Genomic DNA, 26,119 nt, shown 5'->3' with positions numbered 1-26,119 from the left:
TTCCTGTCATGTTAAACTCTACTTGCCTTTGAATAAATCTGATACTGATCTGATCTGATTGGTCCCAGACCTCCACAAATGTGGGTCTAGTGTTTGACAGGGACAGCTAAATAAGATTTTACGTTCTGCGCAAGGGGAGTAGCCTACAATATAGGCTGTTTGGAACGCAACCACCATTTTTGCACTACAAATGTCAGAAGAACATTGTTTCAGATAATGCAAAAACGTATATTTGTCATCTACAAGTAATTAAAATGTTATGGTCTGGAGTATGACAGCTATTTTTGACATCAGATGAATAACCTTATCAAAAGACATTGGGGTGGCAGGTAGCCTAGTGGTTAGAGCGTTGTACCAGTAACCGAAAGGTTGCGAGATCGAATCCCTGAGCTGACAAGGTACACATATGTCGTTCTGCCCCTGAACAAGGCAGTTAACCCACTGTAAATAAGATTTTTTTTCTTAACTGACTTGCCTAGTTAAACAAAGGTAAAATAAAACGTTTAAACAAGGTTAATACATCCACACACAGGGCCAGCACAAAAATGTGCATCTACCAAGGGGTACTTTTATATAATTGACATCTCAAACAGCCTGGTTTACCTCAATTGAATTGCACCCTAGGGCCGGGATTCAATCCGATCAGCAGTAAATCTGCGTTAAAGCACGCTTGTCATGTAAAGGTAATTTCAGATTGAGCACACATATGCAACGTTTACCTTGAATGCAGTCTCCCTGAATGCGGTGACATTACCTTTAAAAGTTTCATAGCCAACAATGCCTGATCTGATCTACTATAGACAAAGACAAAGGAGAAACACAATATAACCACTCCAACTTTATTTTTTATTCATCTGAGATGAAAGGAATAAAATCTAGAACTGATGGTGCTATTGAAAGAAAATCAAACTGTGTGAGCCATATGCACATTTTGACCATAGGTTTCACTTGACACCTCTGTAATATGATATATTGTTAAGGGCATGATATAACAGATATGAAGTCATAAAATCTGACTGTAGCTTATGAAAAATAAGTTGACAGTCATGATTAGCTGGGAATTGACTACCTTACCTATAGAGGAGTTTGTGTCAGATGACATGACTGTTTATGAGATATTTAGGCCTATATTTTATAGGTCTAATATTAATATCACTATTATTATGAAGAGGCATATCTCTTCTGGAGACTTAGAACAGAGATGTCAAGTAAGTGTTACCTACATTTTCTTCAGATGCTCTACAATTTACAACTGAATAGTGAAAACATTTAAAACTTTTGTAATATGTTCATTTAGTGCTAAAGAGCTGATGCTGCAGCCTAAAAGACCTACATAAATCAACCCATCCTCCCTTTGGTGCTATGTAACTCTGCCCATTGATTGAATATTAGAGATTCCAACATCAATAAACTTACTACGAAGTGAGGTTTCTAACAGTATAATATATTTTCAGTTTCTATAGGCCTTGCCCATTCTGGCCTCCCATTTGAAAATAAGCTCCCACCATAATTGTGAAAGAACAGTATAAATATAGTTGAACCAGGCATACAAATACAGAATCACATGAAAAAGGCTTTTAAGACAATGTACATGAAAAAGTGAATTCATTAATTTGATATCTAATGGGTCAGAAGAAAAATTCCATGTCTGAGCATGTTGGGCCTTCATGTGAAATGTAAAAATTATAATACCACTAGTCAGGGGCGCAACTTTGGTTTTAGAAGTAGGGGACACACAATTTTTCAAATAAATGTTTTAAAAGTTATCCAGTCGGATAAACACTCCAAACAGCCTACCCGACCGTTTGGAGGCGTCAGCATGGTCCTAAAGCACACAGTTGCATCGTTTTGTATCACATTCCAATGACAAAACTGGGGGCGTGAAAGTTGCGTCCCTGCCACTAGTGATCAATCAATGAACAGTCAGTCTGGTTTGGAACGTTGTATTTTTTCTAATGACATTTAGATCAACTGACATCAAGTTTTGGACGGGGAAATGAGTGTAAACAAAGCAATGGATATTATCTGTTTTAAGATATATTCAAAAGGGAGGATTGTCAAAGTTGGACGTGTGAGGACAGATACTTGGTGCATGCTGTATGTTTCCATATCATGGCATTGGTTTCTTGAATTAATGTTGCGTGAACATGCTAGTGTTTGGAGACCAAGTGTACCACTACATCACTTGACAACCTTTGTATCCAAACCATGTGCAAATGTTAGGCCAAAGATGTTTTACATGGCAACTAACTGTATTGAAATGAGTTACAGGTTTTCCTAAATGTGTTAAATCAAAATATATGAAATTAGACTTTGTAGTTGAGGACATTGTATCCATATACTCCATACTGTTCAGAAATCAAATTCCAATGCAAATATGACCCATGATGAGATTAATTACAATTTATACATGAGACAGAAAAATAAAATCATGTTTTTTCAAATCCACCTTCAAACTTTCCTTAAAATGTAAGAACATAGGGTTTTTGGAATCTATCAAAATATGCCCAACAGTAGTCCTCCCTGGTTTGTTTCTCATTTGGCGTCTTCACGGGTTATATACAGGTAACTGCCAAAATAAAAGAAACACCAACATTTGTCTTAAAGGCCCAGTGCACTCTAAAACATGATTGACCTGTATTATACACATATATTTCCATACTATGAGGTTGGAATAATACTGTGAAATTGTGAAAATAATGCCCATTCAGTGTAAGAGCTGTTTGAAAAGAACGCCAGAAATGTCAGCTTGTTTTGGTGGGAGGAAGTTTTGGCCTTCCATGGTAACATCACCATGCAGTAAATGAGTTAGAGAAATTAAAAATAGTTCCAGAAATGATTTTATATTGAGATAAAAACAGCTGCACTGGAGAAATCCCAAAATGTGGTGTTTTGTTGATTGTGGTGGAAAACGCTGTCTCAGGCGCCGCTCCAGAATCTCCCATAAGTGTTCAATTGGGTTGAGATCTGGTGACCGAGACAGCCATGGCATATGACTTACATTGTTTTCATGCCCATCAAACCATTGTGACCACTCGTGTGTGTGTGTGTGTGTGGCTGGGGGCATTGTCGTCCTGGAAGAGTCCACTCCAATCAGGATAGAAATTATTCACCATAGGTTGAAGTTGATCACTCAGAATGGCTGTGTATATCTTTTTGCCGTTTACTTTTCCCTCTAAGGGGTTGAGAGGACCTAAGCCATGTCAGGAAAATGCACCCCACACCATAAGAGCAATCAGAACTCTAATTTACTCAAGTGCTTTCTTTATTTTGGCAGTTACCTGTATGTAAAGAATTGGGAACCAAGCCTAGATGTACAGATTAAATCATAGGAGTGTTTATAATCATATAGCATAAAAACAGACAGACCGAAACAAAGATGGGACAGACAACTCCAAATATCTACAACGAAAAACTAAATAAAGTCCTTCACCATGCCACAGGATCTAGGAAGACTTCTGCCGGGGTCATCGTCATGGTTACAGTCCACGGTTACGCTCTCAATCAGTATGAGATGTAGAGGCCTCCACAGCCATAGCAACTTCACTGCGCAATAACAACTGTCCACAGATCAGTGCTGCATGGGATAAAACTAACCACCTTCCACATCTCATGGCATCATCCATTTTGAATTTCTGTGTCAGAAATCGCTGAGAGGACCAAGGAATCTGAGAAGGATCATGATGGGCATAATGGAGTTCTCTGATGACGCTGTGTTAGAAACTCAGCTTATATAATGGAAGGCCTCTCACTAGACCCAATAGAACAGACTAAGGGGAGAGAAAGACAATAATAACCTAGGTTTTGTTTACAAAGAGGCAAACATCTCCCCAGTGTTTTGAACCTTATTATAAACACATTCACGCACAAACGTCCTTTCATATACACTCACGCACTCTAGCATGCTCACACTCAGACAAGGACAAGCACGCACACCAAAAAGCAAAACAAACCAATAAGAGAACACACATCCATTATACAAATGATGCTTATCATGTGCAACACAAATAAAACACACACCAACTCCGTGCACCATATCTCAACTTCCTAATAGTGTCGCATAACAAGGTTCTGTCCAGAAAGGCTGGCCGAGAGGCAAAAAATTGTTGCTCTGCTCTACAGTAAATCGATGCACACAATTGACCCTTGTGGTGAGAAGATAGTAAACAATGGTTCCTATGAAGTTGCCTTTTTGTTTGTATAGCGGTGTTGCTCCCCTGACGTCGACCTCGGCTGATCGTTGTCTACCTCGCCGTTTCCATTGGGTCTTCTTTGAAATTCTCACACTGCTCCATCACTTTCCTGAAACAGAGGAAGGGAGGCGTCAGCATTTATTTAATTCACCCGGTTTGGGCTCCATTCTAATTCAAGTCAATAGATAAATTCCTCAATTTATTAACTACATTTCAATTCATTGGACTTTGGGACTGTGAAGAGACTTCTGGTGGCATGTCTTGTGGTGTTATCCATGGGTGTCTGAGCTGTGTGCTAGTCGCTTAAACAGACAGCTCAGTGCATTCAACATGTCAATACCTCTCACAAATACAAGTAGTGATGAAGTCAATCTCTCCTCTACTTTGAGCCAGGAGAGATTATCATGCATATTATTCACGTTTGCTCTCTGTGTACATCCAAGGGCCAGCCGTGCTGCCCTGTTCTGAGCCAATTGCAATTTTTTTAAGTCCCTCTGTGGCACCTGACCACACGGCTGAACAGTAGTCCAGGTGCAACAAAACTAGGGCCCGTAGGACCTGCCTTGTTGATAGTGCTGTTAAGAAGGCAGAGCAGCGCTTCATTATGGACTGATTTCTCCCCATTTTAGCTACTGTTGTATCAATAGTTTTTGACCATGGCACCTCAACTTCCTCAATTTCCACATTATTTATTACAAGATTTAGTTGATGTTCACGGTTTAGTAAATGATTTGTCCCAAATACAATGCTTTTCGTTTTTGAAATATTTAGGACTAAATTATTCCTTGCCACGCATTCTGAAATGAACTACAGCTCTTTGTTAAGTGTTGCAGTCATTTCAGTTGCTGTAGTAGCTGACGTGTATAGTGCTGAGTCATCCGCACACATAGACGCATGTGGTTAGTAAAGATTGAAAAAAGTAAGGGGCCTGCCTAGACAGCTGCCCTGGGGAATTCCTGATTCTATCTGGATTATATTAGAGAGGCTTCCATTAAAGAACACCCTCTGTGTTCTGTTAGACAGGTAACTCTTTATCCACAATATAGCAGGGAGTGTAAAGCCCTAACACATACGTTTTTCCAGCAGCAGACTATGATCGATAATGTCAAAAGCCGCACTTAAGTCTAACAAAACAGCCCCCCCAATCTTTTTATCATAAATTTCTCTCAGCCAATCATCAGTCATTTGTGTAAGCACTGTGCTTGTTGAATGTCCTTCCCTATAAGCGTGCCAAAAGTCTGTCAATTTGTTTACTGTAAAATAGCATTGTATCTGGTCAAACACAATTTCCCCCAAAACTTTACTAAGGGTTGGTAACAGGCTGATTGGTCATCTAGTTGAGCCAATAAAGGGGGCTTTACTATTCTTATGTAGCGGTGTGACTTTTGCTTCCCTCCAGGCCTAATAGCACACACTTTCCAGTAGGCTTAAATTGAAGACATGGCAAATAGTGTCAATATCATCAGCTATTATCCTCAGAAATTTTCAATCCAAGTTATCAGACCCCCTTTTCACCTCTTCCACACTCACTTTATGGAATTTAAAATGACAATTCTTGTCTTTCATAATTTGGTTATATATACTTGGATGTGTAATGTCAGCGTTTGTTGCTGCCATGTCATGCCTAAATTTGCTAATCTTGCCAATGAAAAAAATCATTAAAGTAGTTAGCAATATCAGTGGGTTTTGTAATGAATGAAGCATCTGATTCAATGAATGACGGAGCTGAGTTCGCCTTTTTCCCCAAAATTGAATTGAAGGTGCTCCAAAGCTTTTTACTATCATTCTCTGTCATGTATCTTTGTTTCATAGAGTAGTTTCTTCTTTTTAATTCAGTTTAATGACATGATTTCTCAATTTGCAGAATGTTTGTCAATCGGTTGTGCAGCCAGACTTATTTGCCATTCCCTTTGCCTCATCCCTCTCAACCATACAATTTTATAAATTCTACACCAATCCAAGGGAATTTAACAGTTTTAACAGTCATTTTCTTAATGGGTACTTATTAGTAACTGGGATAAGCAATTTCATAAATGTGTCAAGTGTAATGTCTGTTTGCTCCTCATTACACACCACGGACCAACAAATATTCTTTCCATTAACAACACTACAAAAAATTGTATGGCCTCTTATACACTATATTAGGCCCAGCCTTTGGAACTTTGGTGTTCCTAGATATGGCCACTATATTGCGATCACTACATTCGATGGATCTGGATACTGCTTTCAAGCACATTTCTGCAGCGTTAGTAAAGAAGTGATCAATACGTGATGATTTCATTCCTATGCTGTTTGTAACTATCCTGGTAGGTTGACTGATAACCTTAACCAGGTTGCAGGCACTGGTTACAGTTTGAAGATTTTTCTTGAGTGGGCAGCCTGATGAAAGCCAGTCAATATCTAAATCACATACCGCTCTGTTGACATCACATACGTTATCCAGATACTGACTGTTAGCACTTGGTGGTCTATAGCAGCTTCCCACCAGAATGGGCTTTAGGTGAGGCAGATGAACCTGTAGCCATATTACTTCAACAGTATTTAACATTAGATCCTCTATAATCTTTACAGGAATGTGGTTCTGAATATAAAAACAGCAACACCTCCACCACTGGCATTTCTGTCTTTTCTATAAATGTTATAACCTTGTAGTGCTACCACTGTATTAAAGGTATTGTCTAAGTGAGTTTCAGAGATAGTCAGAATATGAATGCCATCTGTTACTAGCAAGTTATTAATTTCATGAACCTTGTTCCTTAAGCTGCATATGTTAACGTGGGCTATTTTGAGCACTTTTCTGGGATGGCTTATTTTCATTGCTTTACTGATCAGTTCAAAGGTTGGGTGGGTTAATAGGTGAGGTCATACCGCGCCATGTCCTTGGTCTCTTCGTGTGATGTCTGGAGCTCCAGCACCTTCTCCAAGAGCACGATCCCTCCTTCCTTGACCAGCAGAGGGCAGTACTTACTCGCTGAGGGATGAGAGGAAGAAAATAAGCGAGAATAATTATTTGCTAGAAAGCAGAGATCTTTCCCTGATGAGCGACAAAGTGTGGGTAGTGGGCAGTATTCCCTTCAAAAACAATTACTCCAAAAGTGAATCCACAATTATGCTATTAATAATGCATCAATAAACATTAAAGAAATAACTGACCTCGGAGGTCTCTCAAATTGATACAATGTGGCAAAGACTGAGCCCAACGCTGACACCAATAAGCGAGTTTACCTGGCAACTTGCTGGTGTCAAAAGCGGGATTCGTCTTTGTATTGATACTCACGGTAGACTGACACCAGGTTGAAGAGTGCCCACGTGGCCCAATGCTGACTGACTGGGGCGATGCTCTGGGGCAGCAGGCGCAGGATAGGCTCAAAGGATCTGAAAAGAAAAGGGGTGGGAGTGTTAATTCAGAAAATATGAGTTAATTCAAGTGTTCATTCGGAAAACGTATACATGAAAAGTGAAATGCATTTGCATGTCTAAAAGGTTGCTTTACAAGTTCAGCTATAGTTAAATCTTTCCCTGACAATCTACTTATATAATTTTCTGAGGATATATCCAATTGTAGTTGGGATCATTTGTAACTGTCTCCAGAGTGACAATTGTAACTGTCTCCAGAGACTCATCTCCATTGAGTTCTTTGTTTACCTGTAGTTGATATTCCGGCGGGAGGTGACATCCCAGCTCTGGATAGCAGCCATCATCTTGTCCATGACCGTGTCCCTCAGCGGCTCCTCCATTCCCCATGCCTCTGGCCCATCAAACACGATGTGGGACAGCACCCCACACGCGTTATAGGACACCTCGATCCCATCCGCCTTGCTGTCCAGCAGGTCACTGTCACCACAGAACAGTCAGGAAAGCAGAATCCAGCTTTATTTATCCAGGTTAGTCTCAATGAGATAAAATTTCTATTGCAAGACAGATCTGGGACCGTACGTATCAAGCGTCTCAGAGTAGAATTGCTGATCTAGGATCAGGTCCCCCCTGTCCATGTAATCTTATTCACTGTGATCCAAAAGGCAAAACCAATCCTAAATCAGCACTCCAGCTCTGAGACGCTTGATACAATATGGTCCAAGATGGCAGCAGGATCAGTCAATACTGCATTTAACCATTCAATACAGACAATGGACATTCTCTTACCTGAAGACAGAGATGAACTGTGGGGTGAGGAGTTGTGGCCGCAGAGCCCTCACTTCTGCCACATTACCCAGCAGCCCCAGCATGTTACGGTGGAGCTCCTGCTTGTCTGGAAACTCCTGAGAGGCAGTGGAGGACAAAAAGGTGATACACAAGCAAGGCACTGCATAATGGGAGAAGGAATTGTATTTATTTAATTTCAGATGGAGTACATTGATTGTATATTTTAACAAATCACTTGGTGGTTATGAAAGGTGAGATGCCCTAGCTAACCTTCAGGCAGTCCAGGAAGAGGCTCATGCCCCTACAGTTGAGGAACATCTGACAGTTGTCTGGAGTCTCGTCAGTGATGTTCCACAGTGCGCTCCAGGAGAACTCCATAACCTGGTCACACTGTAGAAAGAGAAACAAAATTAAGTTGGCATATGTTTTTATCCAAAGTGATCTCTAGGTAGACTCATCAGTCAGCCAGGCAATGCCATTCCAGACAGTACACTTGAATTGGCTTAACACATGCAATGTTTTCTTAAGGGTTGCATGTCAAAATACCATTGGGTCTGGAATGAGCTAAGAGCTATGACTCATGACAATATGATTGTGATGTGGCTCAATCCAGTTTGCAGGTTCTGCGAGGTCATTTCAGACGAGATGTAGGAAGGAGTCTGCACTTGTGGAATGGTAGGGGTGTTAAAGAAACAAAACATTACTCACCATCCTGTCCTGTAGCTTTTTCTGTATTAGATTCAACATTGTCTGAAGAAAAAAAAGAAATAACCCAAGAGATGACTTCACAAAACACATCAAAACACACAAAACACATGAGTGAATGTACGAATGCGTCAGGGTTTCCGTTAGCCGGTAATAGCCAGCTTTTGGCAGATACATTTTTGTTTTAATAAATAAAATTGTCGCTGGCCAATTGTCCGGGAGAAGAAAAAATCCCATTGCGAAATGCTGCTTTTTGGCCTCTTCAATGATGGAAATACCAGTCGATGTAGTGGAATTAGATTGCCGTATGTGTGCAGTATACTCATTGTGTATCTTATTTATCACACGCATACAGATACAGAGCCTTTGAGCAGAAAATCTGTCAGGCAGCAGATTTGCTGCTGCTACAGCATCTCAAACAGCAAACATAGGCAAAGGAAAGCAGGCTTCATCTGCACCTCACACACCACTTTGCAATGAGCCAAAGGCACAAGCCTAGTCATATTAGCAACCCATGCTAGTTGTTGCATATTAGATCTCTCCTCTTTCTAAATTTCAAACTGACATTTTCATCTTTGTCACATGAACCCGTGTTTCACCGCTAATTGCATCATGGAACAAACATTCGCGTGTAGCCTACTGCCTTATGCACATTGCTGCGCTTAGAATGTGAAGAATTAATAGTTAATCAACATTTCAAGCTAAACATTCTGATCTGTTGCATCAGACTTTTATGTGGCCTAGGCCTACTGGTTGTATGAATTTGGGATCTATCTTCTCACAACGGTCCCAGACTTTGTTTGGAATAGGCTATTTCTTTCTCGGTAAACTAGCCAATAGAATAGGTAAACTTTTCTGCTATGGGGATAGTAGATTGACATAGGCTAGTGATTTTGCTGTTCGTTACTCATCTTGTTGGCTGAGGATAAGTAAATGTGGATAGTTAATCTAACATCTTCAAAGTGCACATCACAATTCGGTAAGAAGGACCGCACAACGTTGCTCCCTCGACTTGCATGTTCTGTTAATATGAATTACCATAATATAAATGTGATTTCTGTCATTCTGAGCACTGTGGGTGGACGCCCTAATCAGGTTACTCATCCAGTGCATATGGGTCCGGTAAATTAAAATGCTACCGGTCAATGTCCGGCGCCACATTTTCCTTACAGAAACCCTGGAATGTGTGTAAGTGACAAGTGTACCAATTTGTGTATAAGGTTATGGCTATCAATGTGAGTCTTCCCCATCTTGACAAAGCCCATCTTGTGTGCAATGTACAAGTGTGTGTTTGTTCGATTGTTTACCTATATCAAACAAAATAGCAGTCTCTCCTACCTTGACGAAGCCCATCTTGCCCACAGCTTCCTTGTGATGGTTGTCCACTTGGCAGACCAGGGCATTGCAGAGGTGCACGGCGATGCGCTGGATGGACTCGTCCTGCCGGGCCGGCTCCAGGATCTTCAGCAGCAGCAGGTTGACCCGGCCGTACTGGAACTCCAGCTCCTCGGGGATGCTGAAGTTACACAGTGTCAGGCAGCAGTTCCTCTGAACCTGGGGGGAGAAAAGGGGGAGGTGAGAGACGAGGGGGGGAGAGGAAATGTGTGAGGAAGTGAGGAATATGGTTTAAACAAGGGAAGAGGAAAACGGGAATGTGAGTGAGGAATATGGTTTAAACTAGGGGTGTGCCGATCTGGCCATAATCGTATTCGTAAATTGACAGTTGATAGATCAGATGATACTCGTGATCTGCAAAAAGTTTTTAAAATGCCTAAATAGAAGTTACAACTGTAGCTTATATAGATCAAGAAAGCTGCAGATCAGGAGCAGCAGATGTGTGTGTGTGTGTTCTCAACTTGCAGCGGGGAGACAAGTGCTGTCACCAAGAACGAGCATCATGTTTTTTTCCTACAGTCACTCTACTTGTAAGACATTATACACATTGATAGCTTGCTAGCAAAGGTCCTCGCCATTTGGTACTCACCTAAATGTTGCGGACCAATAGATGAAGGAGAAGTGACCGGTGAAATTATGAAGCGCGTGAACGGCGATACAGCTTCGCTCTATCCAATCGTAGCAGCAGAATCAAGCTACAGCCCACCCATTTCTTTACGGACAGCAGAACTAGCCAGTTGAATTACTTAGAGCATGTAGCCCCTTCCAAGTGCTTGCACTTGTTTGAGTTTCATAAGAAAGATGCGTGCTGGCAGCTTTTTTTTCTCCCCAATTTTGTGGTATCCAATTGTTAGTTACAGTCTTGTCCCATTGCTGCAACTACCGTACGGACTCGGGAGAGGCGAAGGTCGAGAGCCGTGCGTCCTCCGAAACACATCCCAGCCAAGCCGCACTGCTTCTTGACACCATGCCCGCTTAACCCGGAAGCCAGCCACACTAATGTGTCAGAGGAAACACTGTACACCTGGCGATTGTGTTAGAGTGCATTTGAACTGATTCCAGAAGCAGACCCAAAACAACGTCGTTGGAGGAGAGGGGGCCGGAGCGGTCTTCTAGTGAGGCTTTGGATGCACGCACACCACCCACTGCTTCCGAGTATATTACTCACTAATGCCCAGTCCCTAGTTAACAAAGTTTATGAAATTAAGGCAAGAGTTGCTTTCCAAAGAGTAACATACTCAGTTTCACGGAACATGGCTAGCTGGGGACATGCTGTCAGCAAAACAAAAGAGATGATCGTGGACTTCAGGAAACAGCAGAGGGAGCAACCCCCCCCCCCCCCCCCCCCTATCCACACCAAAGGGACAGCAGTGGAGAAAGTGGAAAGTTTTAAGTTCCTCGGTGTACATATCACGGACAAACTGAACTGGTCCACGCACACAGACAGTGTGGTGAAGAAGGCTGAAACCTCAGGAGGCTGAAAAAATGTGGCTTGTCACCGAAAACCCTCCCTAACATTCACAGCATCCTGTCGGGCTGTATCACCGCCTGGTACGGCAACTGCACCGCCCACAACCGCAGGGATCTCCAGAGGGTGGTGCGGTCTGCACGACGCATCACCGGGGGCAAACTACCTGCCCTCCAGGACACCTACAACACCCGATGTCACAGGAAGGCCAAAAAGATCATCAAGGACAACAACCACCCGAGCCACTGCCTGTTCACCCCTCTTCCATCCAGGTGCATCAGAGCTAGGACAGAGAGATTGAAAAACAGCTTCCATCTCAAGGCCATCAGATTGTTAAACAGCCACCACTAGCACAGAGAGTTGGCTGCCTACTTACAGACTTGATATCATTGGCCACTTTAATAAATGGAATGTTTACATATCTTGCATACTCATCTCATGTATATACTGTCTTAGCCGTTCTGTCACTGCTCATACACATATTTTATACTTATATATTCTCATCCCATTCCTTTACTAGATTGTGTGTATTAGGTTTTGTTGTGGAATTTGTTAGATATTACCTGTTAGATACTGCTGCACTGTCGGATCGAGAAGCATAGCATTTCGCTACACTCGCAACATCTAACAACCATGTGTATGTGACCAATAAAATTAGATTTGAGCGCGATGGGACAAGCCATCCCTGCAGGCCAAACCCTGCCCTAACCCCGACGACGCTGGGCCAATTAGATTAGAGCGCGATGGGACAAGCCATCCCTGCAGGCCAAACCCTGCCCTAACCCCGACGACGCTGGGCCAATTGTGCGCAGCCCCATGGGTCTCCCGGTTGCGGCCGGATGCGACAGAGCCTGGACTCGAACCAGGATCTCTAGATGGCACCCGGAGAAGAAGGCTAACGTTTAACGTGTTGCTAACCAATTGTGTTTTTTTGGTTTGTTTCTTTGCTTTGTTTGTAACAATTGTTTTACTTATTTTGTACATAATGTTGCTGCTACCGTCTCTTATGACCGAAAATAACTTCTGGACATCAGAACTACGATTACTCACCACGAACTGGCAGAATCCTTTTTATCCTTTAACGAGTCTGACGTAAATGACATACAGCTTTCCCGGGAACAGGCCCAGAACCCCATCATTTGCATGAAGAAAAGGCGGAGAAAAAGGGGCCAGAGGGCAGGCTGCCTTCTGAAAAGTTGTAGGAGATCGAATAAACCCCCACTGCCTTCCATTTGAGTAGCAAACGTGCAATCTTTGGAAACAAAAATCGATGACCTACGCAGGAGATTAAACTACCAACGGGACATTCAAAACTGTAATATCTTATGTTTCACGGAATCGTGGCTGAACGATGACATTTTCAACATACAGCTGGCTGGTTATACGCTGTATCGGCAGGATAGAACAGCAGCGTCTTGTAAGACAATGGGCGGCGGACTATGTACAGTTGAAGTCGGAAGTCATTAAAACTCGTTTTTCAACCACTCCACAAATGTCTTGTTAACCAAATATAGGTTTGGCAAGTCGGTTAGGACATCTACTTTGTGCCTGACAAGTAATTTTTCCAAAAATTGTTTAAAGACAGATTTCTTTCACTTATAATTCACTAATTCATTGACATCATGGGAAATTCAAAAGAAATCAGCCAAGACCTCAAAAAAATATTGTAGACCTCCACAAGTCTGGTTCATCCTTGGGAGCAAACAATAGTTTGTACAGAGTATAAACACCATGGGACCACGCAGCCGTCATACCGCTCAGGAAGGAGACGCATTCTGTCTCCTCGAGATGAACGTACTTTGGTGCGAAAAGTGCAAATCAATCCCAGAACAGCAGCAAAGGACCTTGTGAAGATGCTGGAGGAAACAGATACAAAAGTATCTATATCCACAGTAAAACGAGTCCTACATTGACATAACCTGAAAGGCCACTCAGCAAGGAAGAAGCCACTGCTCCAAAACCGCCATAAACAAACTAGACTACGGTTTGCAACTGCATACGGGGACAAAGATCATACTTTTTGGAGAAATGTTCTCTGGTCTGATGAAACAAAAATAGAACTGTTTGGCCATAATGACCATCGTTATGTTTGGAGGAAAAAAGGGGAGGCTTGCAAGCCGAAGAACACCATCCCAACCGTGAAGCACGGGGGTGGCAGTATCATGAGGAAGGAAAATTATGTGGATATATTGAAGCAACATCTCAAGACATCAGTCACATCAGTCAGGAAATGAAAGCTTGGTCGCTAATGGGTCTTCCAAATGGACAATGACCCCAAGCATACTTCCAAAGTTGTGGCAAAATGGCTTAAGGACAACAAAGTCAAGGTATTGGAGTGGCCATTAAAAAGCCCCGACCTCAATCCTAAGGAACATTTGTGGGCAGAACTGAAAAAGCGTGCGCGAGCAAGGAGGCCTACAAACCTGACTCAGTTACACCAGCTCTGTCAGGAAGAATGGGCCAAAATTCACACAACTTATTGTGGGAAGCTTGGGGAAGGCTACCCGAAACGTTGGACCCAAGTTAAACAATCTAAAGGCAATGCTACCAAATACAAATTGAGTGTATGTAAACTTCTGCCCACTGGGAATGTGATGAAAGAAATAAAAGCTGAAATAAATAATTCTCTACTATTATTCTGACATTTCACATTCTTAAAATAAAGTGGTGATCATAACTGACCTAAGACAGGGACTTTTTTACTAGGATTGAATGTCAGGAATTGTAAAAAACTGAGTTTAAATGTATTTGGATAAGGTATATGTAAACTTCTGACTTAAACTGCATATTTGTAAATAACAACTAGTGCACGATATCTAAGGAAGTCTCAAGGTTTTGCTCGCCTAAGGTAGAGTATCTCATGATAAGCTGTAGACTACACTATCTACCTAAAGAGTTTATCTGTATTTTTCGTAGCTGTCTACATACCACCACAGACTGATGCTGGCACTAAGACCACACTCAATGAGCTGTATTCCACCATAAGCAAACAGGAAAACACTCACCCAGAGGCGGCGCTCCTAGTGGCCAGGGACTTTAATGCAGGGAAACTTAAATCCGTCTTACCAAATTTCTATTAGCATGTTAAATGTGTAACCAGATGGGGGAAAAAAACTCCTGACCACCTTTAAGCCCCACACAAAGATGCATACAAAGCTCTCCCTAGCCTTCCATTTGGCAAATCTTACCATAATGCTATCCTCCTGATTCCTGCTTTCAAGCAAAAATTAAAGCAGGAAGCACCAGTGACTCGATCAATAAAAAAGTGGTCAGATGAAGCAGATGCTAAGCTACAGGACTGTTTTGCTAGCACAGACTGGAATATGTTACGGGATTCCTCAGATGGTATTGAGGAGTACACCACATCAGCTATTGGCTTCACCAATAAGTGCATTGATGACGTCGTCCCCACAGTGACCGTACGTACATACCCCAACCAGAAGCCATGGATTAAAGGCAACATCCGCACTGAGCTAAAGTTTAGAGCTGTCGCTTTCAATGAGTGGGACTCTAACCCGGAAGCTTATAAGAAATCCCACTATGCCCTCCGACGGAACAATCAAACAGGCAAACCGTCAATAAAGGACTAAGATTGAATCGCACTACACCGGCTCTGATGCTCGTCGGATGTGACAGGGCTTGCAAACCATTACCGACTACAAAGAGAAGCACAGCTGTGAGCTGCCCAGTGACACGAGCCTACCAGACGAGCTAAACTACTTCTATGCTCGCTTCGAAGCAAATAACACTGAAATATGCATGATCACGCTCTCCGCAGCCAATGCGAGTAAGACCTGTAAACAGGTCAACATTCACAAGGTCGCAGGGCCAGACGGAATACCAGGACGTGTACTATGAGCATGCGCTGACCAACTGGCAAATGTCTTCACTGACATTTTCAACCTCTCCCTGTCCGGGTCCGTAATACCAACATGTTTTAAGCAGACCACCATAGTGTCTGTGCCCAAGAACACTATGGTAACCTGCCTAAATGACTACCGACCCATAGCACTCATGTCTGTAGCCATGAAGTGCTTTGAAAGGCTGGTCATGGCTCACAACACCATCATCCCAGAAACCCTAGACCCACTCCAATTTGCAAACCGCTCTAACAGATCCACAGATGATGCAATCTCTATTGCACTCCACACTGCCCTTTCCCACCTGGACAAAAAGGAATATCTATGTGAGAATGCTATTAATTGACTACAGCTCAGCGTTCCAAAACCAGAGAGCTCTCAAAGCTCATCAATAAGCTAAGGACCCTAGGACTAAACACCTCCCTCTGCAACTGGATCCTGGACTTCCTGACGGGCCGCCCCCAGGTGGTAAGGGTAGGTAACAACACATCCGCCACGCTGATCCTCAACACGGGGGCCCATCAGGGGTGTGTGCTCAGTCCCCTCCTGTACTCCCTGTTCACTCATGACTGCATGGCCAGGCACGACTCCAACACCATCATTAAGTTTTCCGATGACGCAACAGCGGTAGGCCTGATCACTGAAAACGACGAGACAGCCTATAGGGAGGAGGTCAGAGACCTGGCCAGGTGGTGCCAGAATAACAACCAATCCCTCAACGTAACCAAGACTAAGTTGATGATTGTGGACTACAGGAAAAAGAGGACCGAGCACGCCCCCATTCTCATCGACGGGGCTGTAGTGGAGCAGGTTGAGAGCTTCAAGGTCCTTGGAGTCCACATCACCAACAAACTAACATGGTCCAAGCACACCAAGACAGTCGTTTAGAGGGCACGACAAAACCTATTCCCTCTCAGGAGACTGAAAAGATTTGGCATGGGTCCTCAGATCCTCAAAAGGTTCTACAGCTGTACCATCTAGAGCATCCTGACTGGTTGCATCACTGCCTGGTATGGCAACTGCTCGGCCTCTAACCGCAAGGCAATACAGAGGGTAGTGCGTACGACCAAGTACATCACTGGGGCCAAGCTTCCTGCCATCCAGGACCTCTATATCAGGCGGTGTCAGAGGCAGAGACAAAAAATTGTCAAAGACTTCATTCACCCTAGTCACAGACTGTTCACTCTACTACCACACGGCAAGCGGTGCCGAAGCGCCATGTCTAGGTCCAAGAGGCTTCTAAACAGCTTCTACCCCCAAGCCATAAGACTCCTGAACATCAAATCAAATCAAATGGCTACCCAGACTATTTGCATTGCCCCCCCCCCCCCCCCTTTTACACCGCTGCTACTCTCTGTTGTTATCATCTATGCATAGTCACTTTAATAACTATACCTACATGTACATATTACCTCGACTAACCGGTGCCCCCGCACATCGACTCTGTACCGGTACGGCTGCTCTTTAATTACTTGTTACTTTTATTTATTTATATTTTTAAAATTTTAAACTGCATTGTTGGTTAGGGGCTCGTAAGTAAGCATTTCACTGTAAGGTCTTCCTTCACCTGTTGTATTTGGCGCATGTGACTAATAAAATTTGATTTAGTGGCACAGCTAGCACTGAGACCACTGCGCCACCCGGGAGGCGCCTGGCAGCTGAAAATAACTTATTTTCCAATCACAGATAATAACAAAAAAATACTCTGATCATAATCGTATCCAGAAAATTCCCCAAATCCTTTTTACAATAGTCCTTTTGCCCGAGTACTCTGCACACCCCTATGATTAAACTCCTTCAGCCCTAATTCATACCAATCCAGTCCTTTTAAATTTGTGAAGGGAATTAACATTGCAGTTTCACTGAGGGGAGAGACTTGACTTTACCGTGACCTCCTGGTACTGCTCCATGCCGTTGAGCACCACCTGGATGACCTGCCGGCGTAGCCTCATGCTCTGGTCGCTGCGGTACTCAGTGTTGGTCAGGTAGAAGAGGGCCGCGCTGCCCGTCACCTGGACGCTCTTCTCGTACTTATGACACTTCAGTGCAGCAATCACCAGCTGGGGGGATCACAACAAAACAGCCAGGGGATAAACTGATAATGAACCCTTGAAAGGTAACTCGGTCAAATAAATGAAAGTACAGCTAGCTGTTTTTCAAACTTTATTGGTGTCAGAAGTGGGATCCTACAGTATTAAAATGAAAGAGACTTAACTAAAGTAACTTTCCACTTTGATGTCAATCACCCTTTCTAAAGCATTCAAGGTTACATTTTCGGACACTTTCATTTAAATCAAAAAGGTCCCTAACCTGCAGTGCCCGCAGTAGCTGGCTGCAGTGCTGTATCCTGGCGATGTCAAACAGCTGGTTGATTGCACGGTGGGCCAACTCCGGGCGGAACTCTGTGTAGGCCTCGATGGCATTCAGGACCTGGTCTTCATTCTTGGAGCCTGTGACCTAAACAGGGACACAATAGACGTGAAGCATTAAGCACCACGACAACAACACATACACACAGACACACACACGAGAGACATGAAAGCTACTGGGCGTGCAGGTTTTTGGTCTAACCCTATAATAACACAATCCCAAGACCTTAATTAGTTGATTCATTTGATGTTAGTGATGGGCTGGGGCAAAAGCCTGCATGGCCAGTAGCTCTCCAGGTCTAACTTCACCTTGTACGCAGGGATGTGCGTCACATTACAAAGAGTGGTGTTATAGAGCCCCAGAAACTGCAGAGGTCTCTTCAGCTCCTGGAAAGGGTAGATGCTGCTCTTGCAGGGCTCAATGCTGAAAGAGACAGAAAGAAAGACAGAGAGAGAAAGAGAACACATGAGTCTGTCATATTTACATAACATGGGAAACGTACACATATTTTTTAGAAAGAGAGATTACATCAACCAGTCCTACTATTTACATGACATAGTTTTAGCAAGCAAGTCAGAACGTATATCATACACAAAGTCTTCATAAGGACTTTATAGATGCTTCACGAATTATGTCACACAAGTGGCTCACCTTGGACGTCCCATGGCCTCCTCGAGGTGTGGGACTGTGCAGTTGTCCAGCATGATGTGGCCTGAGATGTCCAACGACACCAGGTTGACCAGGCCCTGCACAATGGCCGTCAGGATCTTACGGGTCATTTTGAACTTGGAGGTGCGCTCTCGGGAGATATCCAGGTGCCTGGGGAACACAAAGAGAGAAGGGTACAGACCATTTTATAAGCCTACTGCACAAAGAGTGATGTTGACTTAATTTAGAGAATTCAAGTTGACAAGTTGAGTTATTAACTGAGTTATTAACAGATCAACAGTTCTTGATCAATTATTGCTCAAAACGGTACATCTGTAATTATCACCTAGGCATGGTCTACTGGACTGAAAACAATTACACACACACAGTATCGGGCAGCATATCTTTAACTCTCAAGTTCCTAAATCAAGCAAATTCTGATGGTTATTCCAGAAACAAGGGCCCCGAAAGAGAAACCAGTTTATTTTACCCAGTTACTGTACCAAGATTAAACCCTGCCCCTCACAGCTCACCTGAGGTGTCCCAGCTCCACCACTGTGTTGACCAGCTCCTCTGACAGGTCCACATTGTAGAGCACCAGCGAGGCCAGCCTCTCCTTCCACTGGGCCAGGAAGGCAGCCCTGGGCAGCTGCACCCCGGACAGGTCCAGAGAGGTGAGGGCCGGCAGGGGCTTGAGCAGGGCCTCGGGGTCCACCTCCTCAGGCAGACCCCCCAGATTGAGCAGCCGCAGCCGGTTGAAGCCCTGGAAGCTGAAGTCTGTGTCCAGCGCCTGTCTGGAGGCAGGCCGCTGCTGCTCCTCCTCTTCTTCCTCGTCATCCTCGTTGCACGCCAGCGGGGCGCCACCCTTGCGGTAGAAGATGTGGCTGCAGCCGAACAGGCTGAGGGAGACTAGGGTCTGGCGGAAGCTAGCCAGAGTCTTTAGGCTGCGTGCTGATAGGCTGTTGCAGTAGGTGAGGTGAAGCTCTATCAAGTCCTGGGGGAATCGTCAGTTCAAATCAAACAGGTTGAATGTCAGTTTCATTGTTTAGCCTATGTGGTACTGACCTTGTATTTAGCGGATATTCTTGTGTGTTTTCTTAATCTGACCTAGTATTGAGTCTGTAGTCTTTTTAAGTGATGCTATTCTGGACTTACTATTTCTTAACCTTTGATACTGAACATCACTGAGGAAGAGCTTGCTAATCAGCATTTCACTGCACTGTTTACATCTGCTGTATGCTGTGCACGTGACAAATAAACTCTGATTTGTTTCCCCGAATTGGTCATGCAGAAAGGCAAGTGATCCGTTTGATAACACTTTACCTAAAGCCTGCAGGTATAATACTTTAACATATAATAACTTAATAATAATTTATGTGCCTTTATAATGCCATATAATTAAGCAATAAGGCCCAAGGGGGTGTGGTATATGGCCAATATACCACAGCCAAGGGCTGTTCTTACGTACGACACAACGAGAAGTGCTAGGACACAGCCATATATTACAAATACCGGAGGTGCCTTATTGCTATTATAAACTGGTTACCAACGTAATTAGACCAGTAAAAATAAATGTTTTCTAATACCGATGGTATATGGTCTGATATACCATGGCTTTCAGCCAATCAGCATTCAGGGCTCGAACCACCCAGTTTATAATAAGGCTTATAACATTATCTGACTCAAAATGGCTGTTTCGTCAGGATCATTCTTATGAGATAAGGCAGGTTTATACATGCTCTTGACAAGTCTTATAATACATTATAACTACATCATAATTCCTTATACCATTGGACTTGTGTGTATTCAGGAAAATATATTTGTATGGATTGTGCCTTCAATTGTTGAAGGCTCCAGTCATTTGACAGAAAAGTGTTCCAGACATTAAAAGGATACAGGCTGGTTTACGGGAGCTATAGACATAGTCGTAGACACAGCCGTAAAATGAAAGCCTGTTTATGGGAGAGTATTAAAGGAGGAATGTAAGAGCCCTCTATCTCCTCCCCCCAGGGCCAGTGTGCATGACTAGATGGAACACATCCACACAGACACACTGAACAGCTTCAATACCGGTGAAGGGCCAATTGACCTTTTATAAGTACCTGTGAGTATGTGTGTGTGCAAGTGAGACACACACACACACACACACAGCATTTAGCCTAGGCAGTGTGTGTGTGCCTTCTAAAAAGGTAAGTGAATAGCCCATATATGGCTTGAATACATGGCCATAACCCCTAACACTATATCCCCCTCCAAGATCTGAAAGCCGCGGTTTGGTTTCATAATAATAATTCTTATTGGCGGTATATACTAATATGCCTATACAGAATAATGGGGGCAATTGGAAAATGTACTAACTTACGGCGCCTTCTGAAAGTATTCAGATGCCTTGACCTTTTCCACAGTTTGTTACGTTACAGCCTTATTCTAAAATGTATTAAAAAAAGAAAATTCTCAGCAACCTACACACAATACCCCATAATGACAAAGCAAAAACAGGTTCAGACATTTTTGCTAATTTATCAAAATATTATTAAAAACAGAAGTACCTTATTTACATAAGTATTCAGAACCTTTGCTATGAGACTCAAAATTGAGCTCAGGTGCATCCTGTTTCTATTGATCATCCTTAAGATGTTTCTACAACTTGGAGTCCACCTGTGGTAAATTCAATTGATTGGACATGATTTGGAAAGGTACACACCTGTCTATAAAAGGTCCCACAGTTGATAGTGCATGTTAAAGCTAAAACCAAGCCATGAGGTCGAAGGAATTATCCGTAGAGCTCCGAGACAGGATTGTGTCGAGGCACAGATCTGGGAAAGGGTACCAAAACATTTCTGCAGCATTGAAGGTCCCCAAGAATACAGTGGCCTCCATCATTCTTAAATGGAATAGGTTTGGAACCACCAAAACTCTTCCTAAAATTGTTTGTCCTGCCAAACTGAGCAATCGGGGAGAAGGGCCTTGGTCAGGGATGTGACCAAGAACGCGATTGTCACTCTGACATAGCTCTAGAGTTCCTCTGTGGAGATGGGAGAACCTTCCAGAAGGACACTCCATCTTTGCAGCACTCCACCAATCAGGCCTTTATGGTAGAGTGGCCAGACGGAAGCCACTCCTCTGTAAAAAGGCACACGACAGCTCGCTTGGAGTTTGCCAAAAGGCACCTAAAGAACCTCAGACCATGAGAAACAAGATTCTCTGGTCTGATGAAATCAAGATTAAACTCATTGGACTGAATGCCAAGCAGCACGTCTGGAGGAAACTTGGCACCATCCCTACGGTGAAACATGGCAGCGTCATGCTGTGGGGATGTTTTTCAGCAGCAGGGACTGGGAAACTAGTCAGGATTGAGAGAAAGTTGAACAGAGCAAAGTACAGAGAGATCCTTGATGAAAACCTGATCCAGAGCGCTCAGGACTTCAGACTGGGGCGAAGGTTCACCTTCCAACAGGACAATGACCCTAAGCACACAACCAAGACACTGCAAGAGTGGCTTCGGGACAAGTCTCTGAATGTCCTTGAGTGGCCCAGCCAGAGCCCGGACTTGAACCCGACCGAAAATCTCTGGAGAGACCTGAAAAGAGCTGTGCAGCGACACTCCCCATCCAACCTGACAGAGCTTGAGAGGATCTGCAGAGAAGAATGGGCCAAACTCACCAAATACAGGTGTGCCAAGCTTGTAGCATCATACCCACCTGCCAAAGGTGCTTCAAGTACTGAGTAAAGGGGTCTGAATACTTATGTAAAATGTGATATTTCCATTTTTATATTTAATGAATTAGCAAAAATGTCTAAAAACCAGTTTTTGCTTTGTCATTATGGGGTATTGTGTGTAGATTGATGAGGAAAAAACGATTTAATACATTTTAGAATAAGGCTTTAACGTCACAAAATGTGGAAAAAGTCAAGCGGTCTGAATACTTTCCTAAGGCACTGATTGGAGCTAAGTTATGTGATGCATTCCTCTGGTGGGGTATATGAGGCAGACACCTGTGGTATCAATGATTAATTCTGGCCATACAGTAGCATGTTAAGTGACACTAACAAGCATGAGGCGGTTTGTGACCCAAGATCTGTCCCTTGCCCATCCCCTCATAGTTGTGTTACTATCAACTTCTGCAGTGTTAACTCACTAGTCCATTAGTCTATGTTAACACCTGTAGCTGAACTACCCAATAAAGTCCACGGTGGTGCCTGCATGTCAAGGAATTAGCCTACAGAGTTGGGAGGGTGTGATGACACCTGAACAAGGTGACAGTTGTTGGTGTCCTTTACCAAGGTCTTCCTGGCCATTACAGAGGATGGATAGGCCTTCACATCAAACGTTATTACTATGTATACTGAAGTAAAAAAATTAACTCAACATGGAAAGTGTTGGGCCCATGTTTCATGAGCTGAAATAAAAGATCGCAGAAATGTTCCATACGCACAAAAAGCTTATTTCTCTCAAATTGTGCACAAATTTGTTAACATCCCTGTTAATGAGGATTTCTCCTTTACCAAGATAATCCATCCACCTGACAGGTGTGGCATATCAAGAAGCTGATTAAACCACATGGTCATTACACAGGTGCACCTTGTGCTGGGGGCTATAAAAGCCCACTCTAAAATGTGCAGTTTTGTCACACAACACAATGGCACAGATGTCTCATGTTGATGGAGAGTGCAATTCACATGCTGACTGCAGGAATGTCCACCAGAGCTGTTGCCAGATAATTTAATGTTCATTTCTCTACCATAAGCTGCCTTAACGTAGTTGCAAAATGCATCATACAGGTATGATTTCTGTATTTTGAAAGTTACATACCTTGAACTTGATTTCTGACAAGTACAACATTTTGGGACTATGTCAACAATGGACTAATGAAACAAATACTAAAAAATAGTTTTCCTTTATTTATACTTTTTTGTGTCAGTGCATCTGGATGTGGTTTTGGTCCTGATTTGAAAGGAGGTATTGTCCTGAATAGAGAGGAGGTATCATCATGGCTTATATCTATAGAGGTTAGCTTGGGCCTAAGGTGCTTGGAGAAACCATTCCAACACCTTCCATGTTGTTTGTGGGACTATGTCCTCCAGAAGAAAAAACTGCCGGCCCACCTATTTCTTGCAGGATAAAACACAAGCAAGAAGGCAGCTGGGGCACTCATGAGACTTCAAGTGATGGTGAAAACATTAATAAATCCCATCAGTGCCCCTGCTGCCTTCTTGCTTGTGTTTTTCCTGCAAGAAATAGGTGGGCCGGCAGTTTTTTCTTCTGGAGGACATAAAGTCCCACAAACAACATGGAAGGCGTTGGAGTGGCATTTTAGGGAAATCAGTCTACCTATAGCTTGGTCTCTGATCTGTTTGTACTGTATAGCCAACTCATATGGTCCATGTGGGCTATACCATAGATATTGTATTAAATTACTAGAGGGGCATAAACCCTCAAAGTTCCAGAAGGTTCAAGTCCATTTTAGTATTCTAATTCCTAATTCTAGGGGCTATACAGCACAAAGAGATCTGGGATCAGACCATCTCCACTATGTCCCACCTGTTTCCCAATGGCCTCCAGGTCCCTGTCCCGCACAAGGTCCTCCCTCAGCTGCACCCTGGTGAGCCTGGTGCTGCGCGGGTCCGAGAACAGCTGGAAAAAGCCGTCCTGCGGCTCAAAGTTACTGTCCGAATGTACCAGCTCCATGTATCTGTGAAGATGGATACATAAAACAGCAGAGAAATCATTATTTAAGACATAAGATCAAATTGATCATTTGTCAGAACATAAACTATGGTTGGCATTTTCATTACAATTAGATTTTTTTTGCAAGATCCAAATCCAAGCTCACAGCTAATAAAGTGATTGATCACAAAATCATCCTTTACACCTCATAAAACAATAGCAACATAACATGAGGTAAACCAACAAGAAAACCATTGTGCGAAAAATTGTGTTTAAACTACCCTGCTTACTTATTTACAAGCCACATGCTTAATTGACCATTAGGATTAGGACCTGTCCCAAATCCCAATTATACGTACGTGTTGACCAGCTTGTCACAGATCTCGCTGGGCAGGAAGACATCAGAGCGCAGGCAGAGCTTGTTCCCGTCTCCCAGGTAGCACATGGTCCTCCTCAGGTTCCTCAGGCAAAAGGCCGTGGACAGCGCCATGAGGCTGTCGGGGTTGTCCCCTGCTTTGGCCGCCATGTCGGATGCTGCTTCTCCCTTCCCCTCTGTTTGACAACAGGGCAAATCGGGTGGCCTCAGGAAGTGGGTGCTGGGAAGCTCTCAAAGGGTAGGCATCAGGATACACGAGGTGGTCACAGAAGAGGCAGAGTGCTCAAAACCTCCCTAGTTTAGGGTTTAGGCATACAAGAAGCTGCTGGAGACAAAGTTATTATCATGAGTCATTAGGCTACTTGACATTGCTTTGATACACATCTACAATTATACTTCATATTTAGGGAAATGGCAATAGTATAATATGTCATAGCAGTTTGTCAGCTACGTGGCCAAACTAACTGTATTTAGGACTATAAATCAAAATGGCAAAACATGTAATGACAGGCTTCACCTCCATGACATGAATTTGATGTCAATCAATTAGCAAAGAATGTTTGCGGAAGCAAGCTTAAATATTTATCTAACTAGTTTAGCGGCTTCTGAAACATTAGTTAGCTATTTGATTTAATTGAATTAGTTAGCTAACTTGCTACTAACGTTAAACACAACGACAAATTGATAAAGTACAAATGATTGTGAACTAGCCGCTAACTAACTGTTGTTTTTGAGATAACTAATTAGTTAGCCACGTTAGGTAGCTAGCTGAGTTATTACGAATTACAGATACGCTTTTTGGTGGTTAACTAGAGGTAGCTAGATCAAAAGTGTAAAGTAGTAATGTATATTTACAGGGGAACTGTATGTATCATACATGTAAAGTGTAACCTGCAATCATGACAAATAGTTATTGTGCTAACTAACTACTGTAGCTACATCAAATCCATTGCTAGCTAGCTAAGCTAACGCTAGCACGTAGTTACTGTAGCTAGCCTGCTGGCGAATATATGTTTGGTGATCTAGCTAGCTATATACACGATTTGTCAACACTGCTCATTTGCACGGTTTATCGGACACTATCATACCTTAGCTTTGCACACGGATAGTTCATTGGTTGATTGAATTAATTTATATTTTTTGAATCATTTATGTTCTCTTCTGTTTTTCGTGTTGGCCCGTGTCAACAAAACAACCTCCCTTTCCGGTTCATGTGTTGCAATTAATTGCTTCATGGGAACGGGAAGGTAATGAGAAACACAATTCTCCTTGCATTTTATGAAAGTAGCTAGG

At 43.0% G+C, this 26,119-nt stretch overlaps 1 protein-coding gene across 4 annotated transcripts; it reads right to left on the bottom strand.

Moving 5' to 3' along the window:
* Window positions 1-825: 825 nt before the first annotated feature.
* On the bottom strand, window positions 826-26,071 carry LOC139544568 (protein zer-1 homolog). 4 transcript variants are annotated; one of them, XM_071351850.1, is made up of 16 exons: window positions 25,915-26,071; window positions 24,810-25,151; window positions 24,325-24,475; window positions 19,316-19,776; window positions 18,786-18,953; window positions 18,443-18,557; window positions 18,075-18,221; window positions 17,651-17,824; window positions 10,380-10,595; window positions 9,045-9,086; window positions 8,607-8,726; window positions 8,337-8,452; window positions 7,839-8,027; window positions 7,471-7,568; window positions 7,062-7,164; window positions 826-4,302 (listed from the first exon to the last, which is right to left on the bottom strand). In XM_071351850.1, the coding sequence occupies exons 2-16, from the start codon at window positions 24,974-24,976 to the stop codon at window positions 4,245-4,247; spliced, it is 2,325 nt and encodes a 774-aa protein (XP_071207951.1). In that variant the 5' UTR covers window positions 24,977-25,151; window positions 25,915-26,071; the 3' UTR covers window positions 826-4,244. The 4 variants fall into 4 exon arrangements, with proteins under 4 accessions (XP_071207951.1, XP_071207952.1, XP_071207953.1 ...); XM_071351851.1 differs by having other exon boundaries at window positions 24,810-25,148; window positions 25,915-26,064; XM_071351852.1 differs by lacking the exon at window positions 25,915-26,071 and adding an exon at window positions 25,682-25,821.
* Window positions 26,072-26,119: the final 48 nt, after the last annotated feature.

This window comes from Salvelinus alpinus, chromosome 18 (assembly GCF_045679555.1).
Source record: "Salvelinus alpinus chromosome 18, SLU_Salpinus.1, whole genome shotgun sequence".
In the NCBI taxonomy this organism is placed as follows: Eukaryota; Metazoa; Chordata; class Actinopteri; order Salmoniformes; family Salmonidae; genus Salvelinus; species Salvelinus alpinus.
Note: the sequence above shows the minus strand (reverse complement) of the source record. Positions and strands in the feature narration are given on the sequence as shown.

What these genes read in the sequence shown, in the direction of transcription:
- LOC139544568 (XM_071351850.1), bottom strand. Translation starts at nt 24,976, where the DNA reads ATGGCGGCCAAAGCAGGGGACAACCCCGACAGCCTCATGGCGCTGTCC. An exon ending in TGGAGGCCATTGGGAAACAG is followed by an intron (nt 19,777 to 24,324) that starts GTGGGACATAGT and finishes CGATTCCCCCAG; the next exon opens with GACTTGATAGAGCTTCACCT. An exon ending in GAGGCCATGGGACGTCCAAG is followed by an intron (nt 18,558 to 18,785) that starts GTGAGCCACTTG and finishes TGTCTCTTTCAG; the next exon opens with CATTGAGCCCTGCAAGAGCA.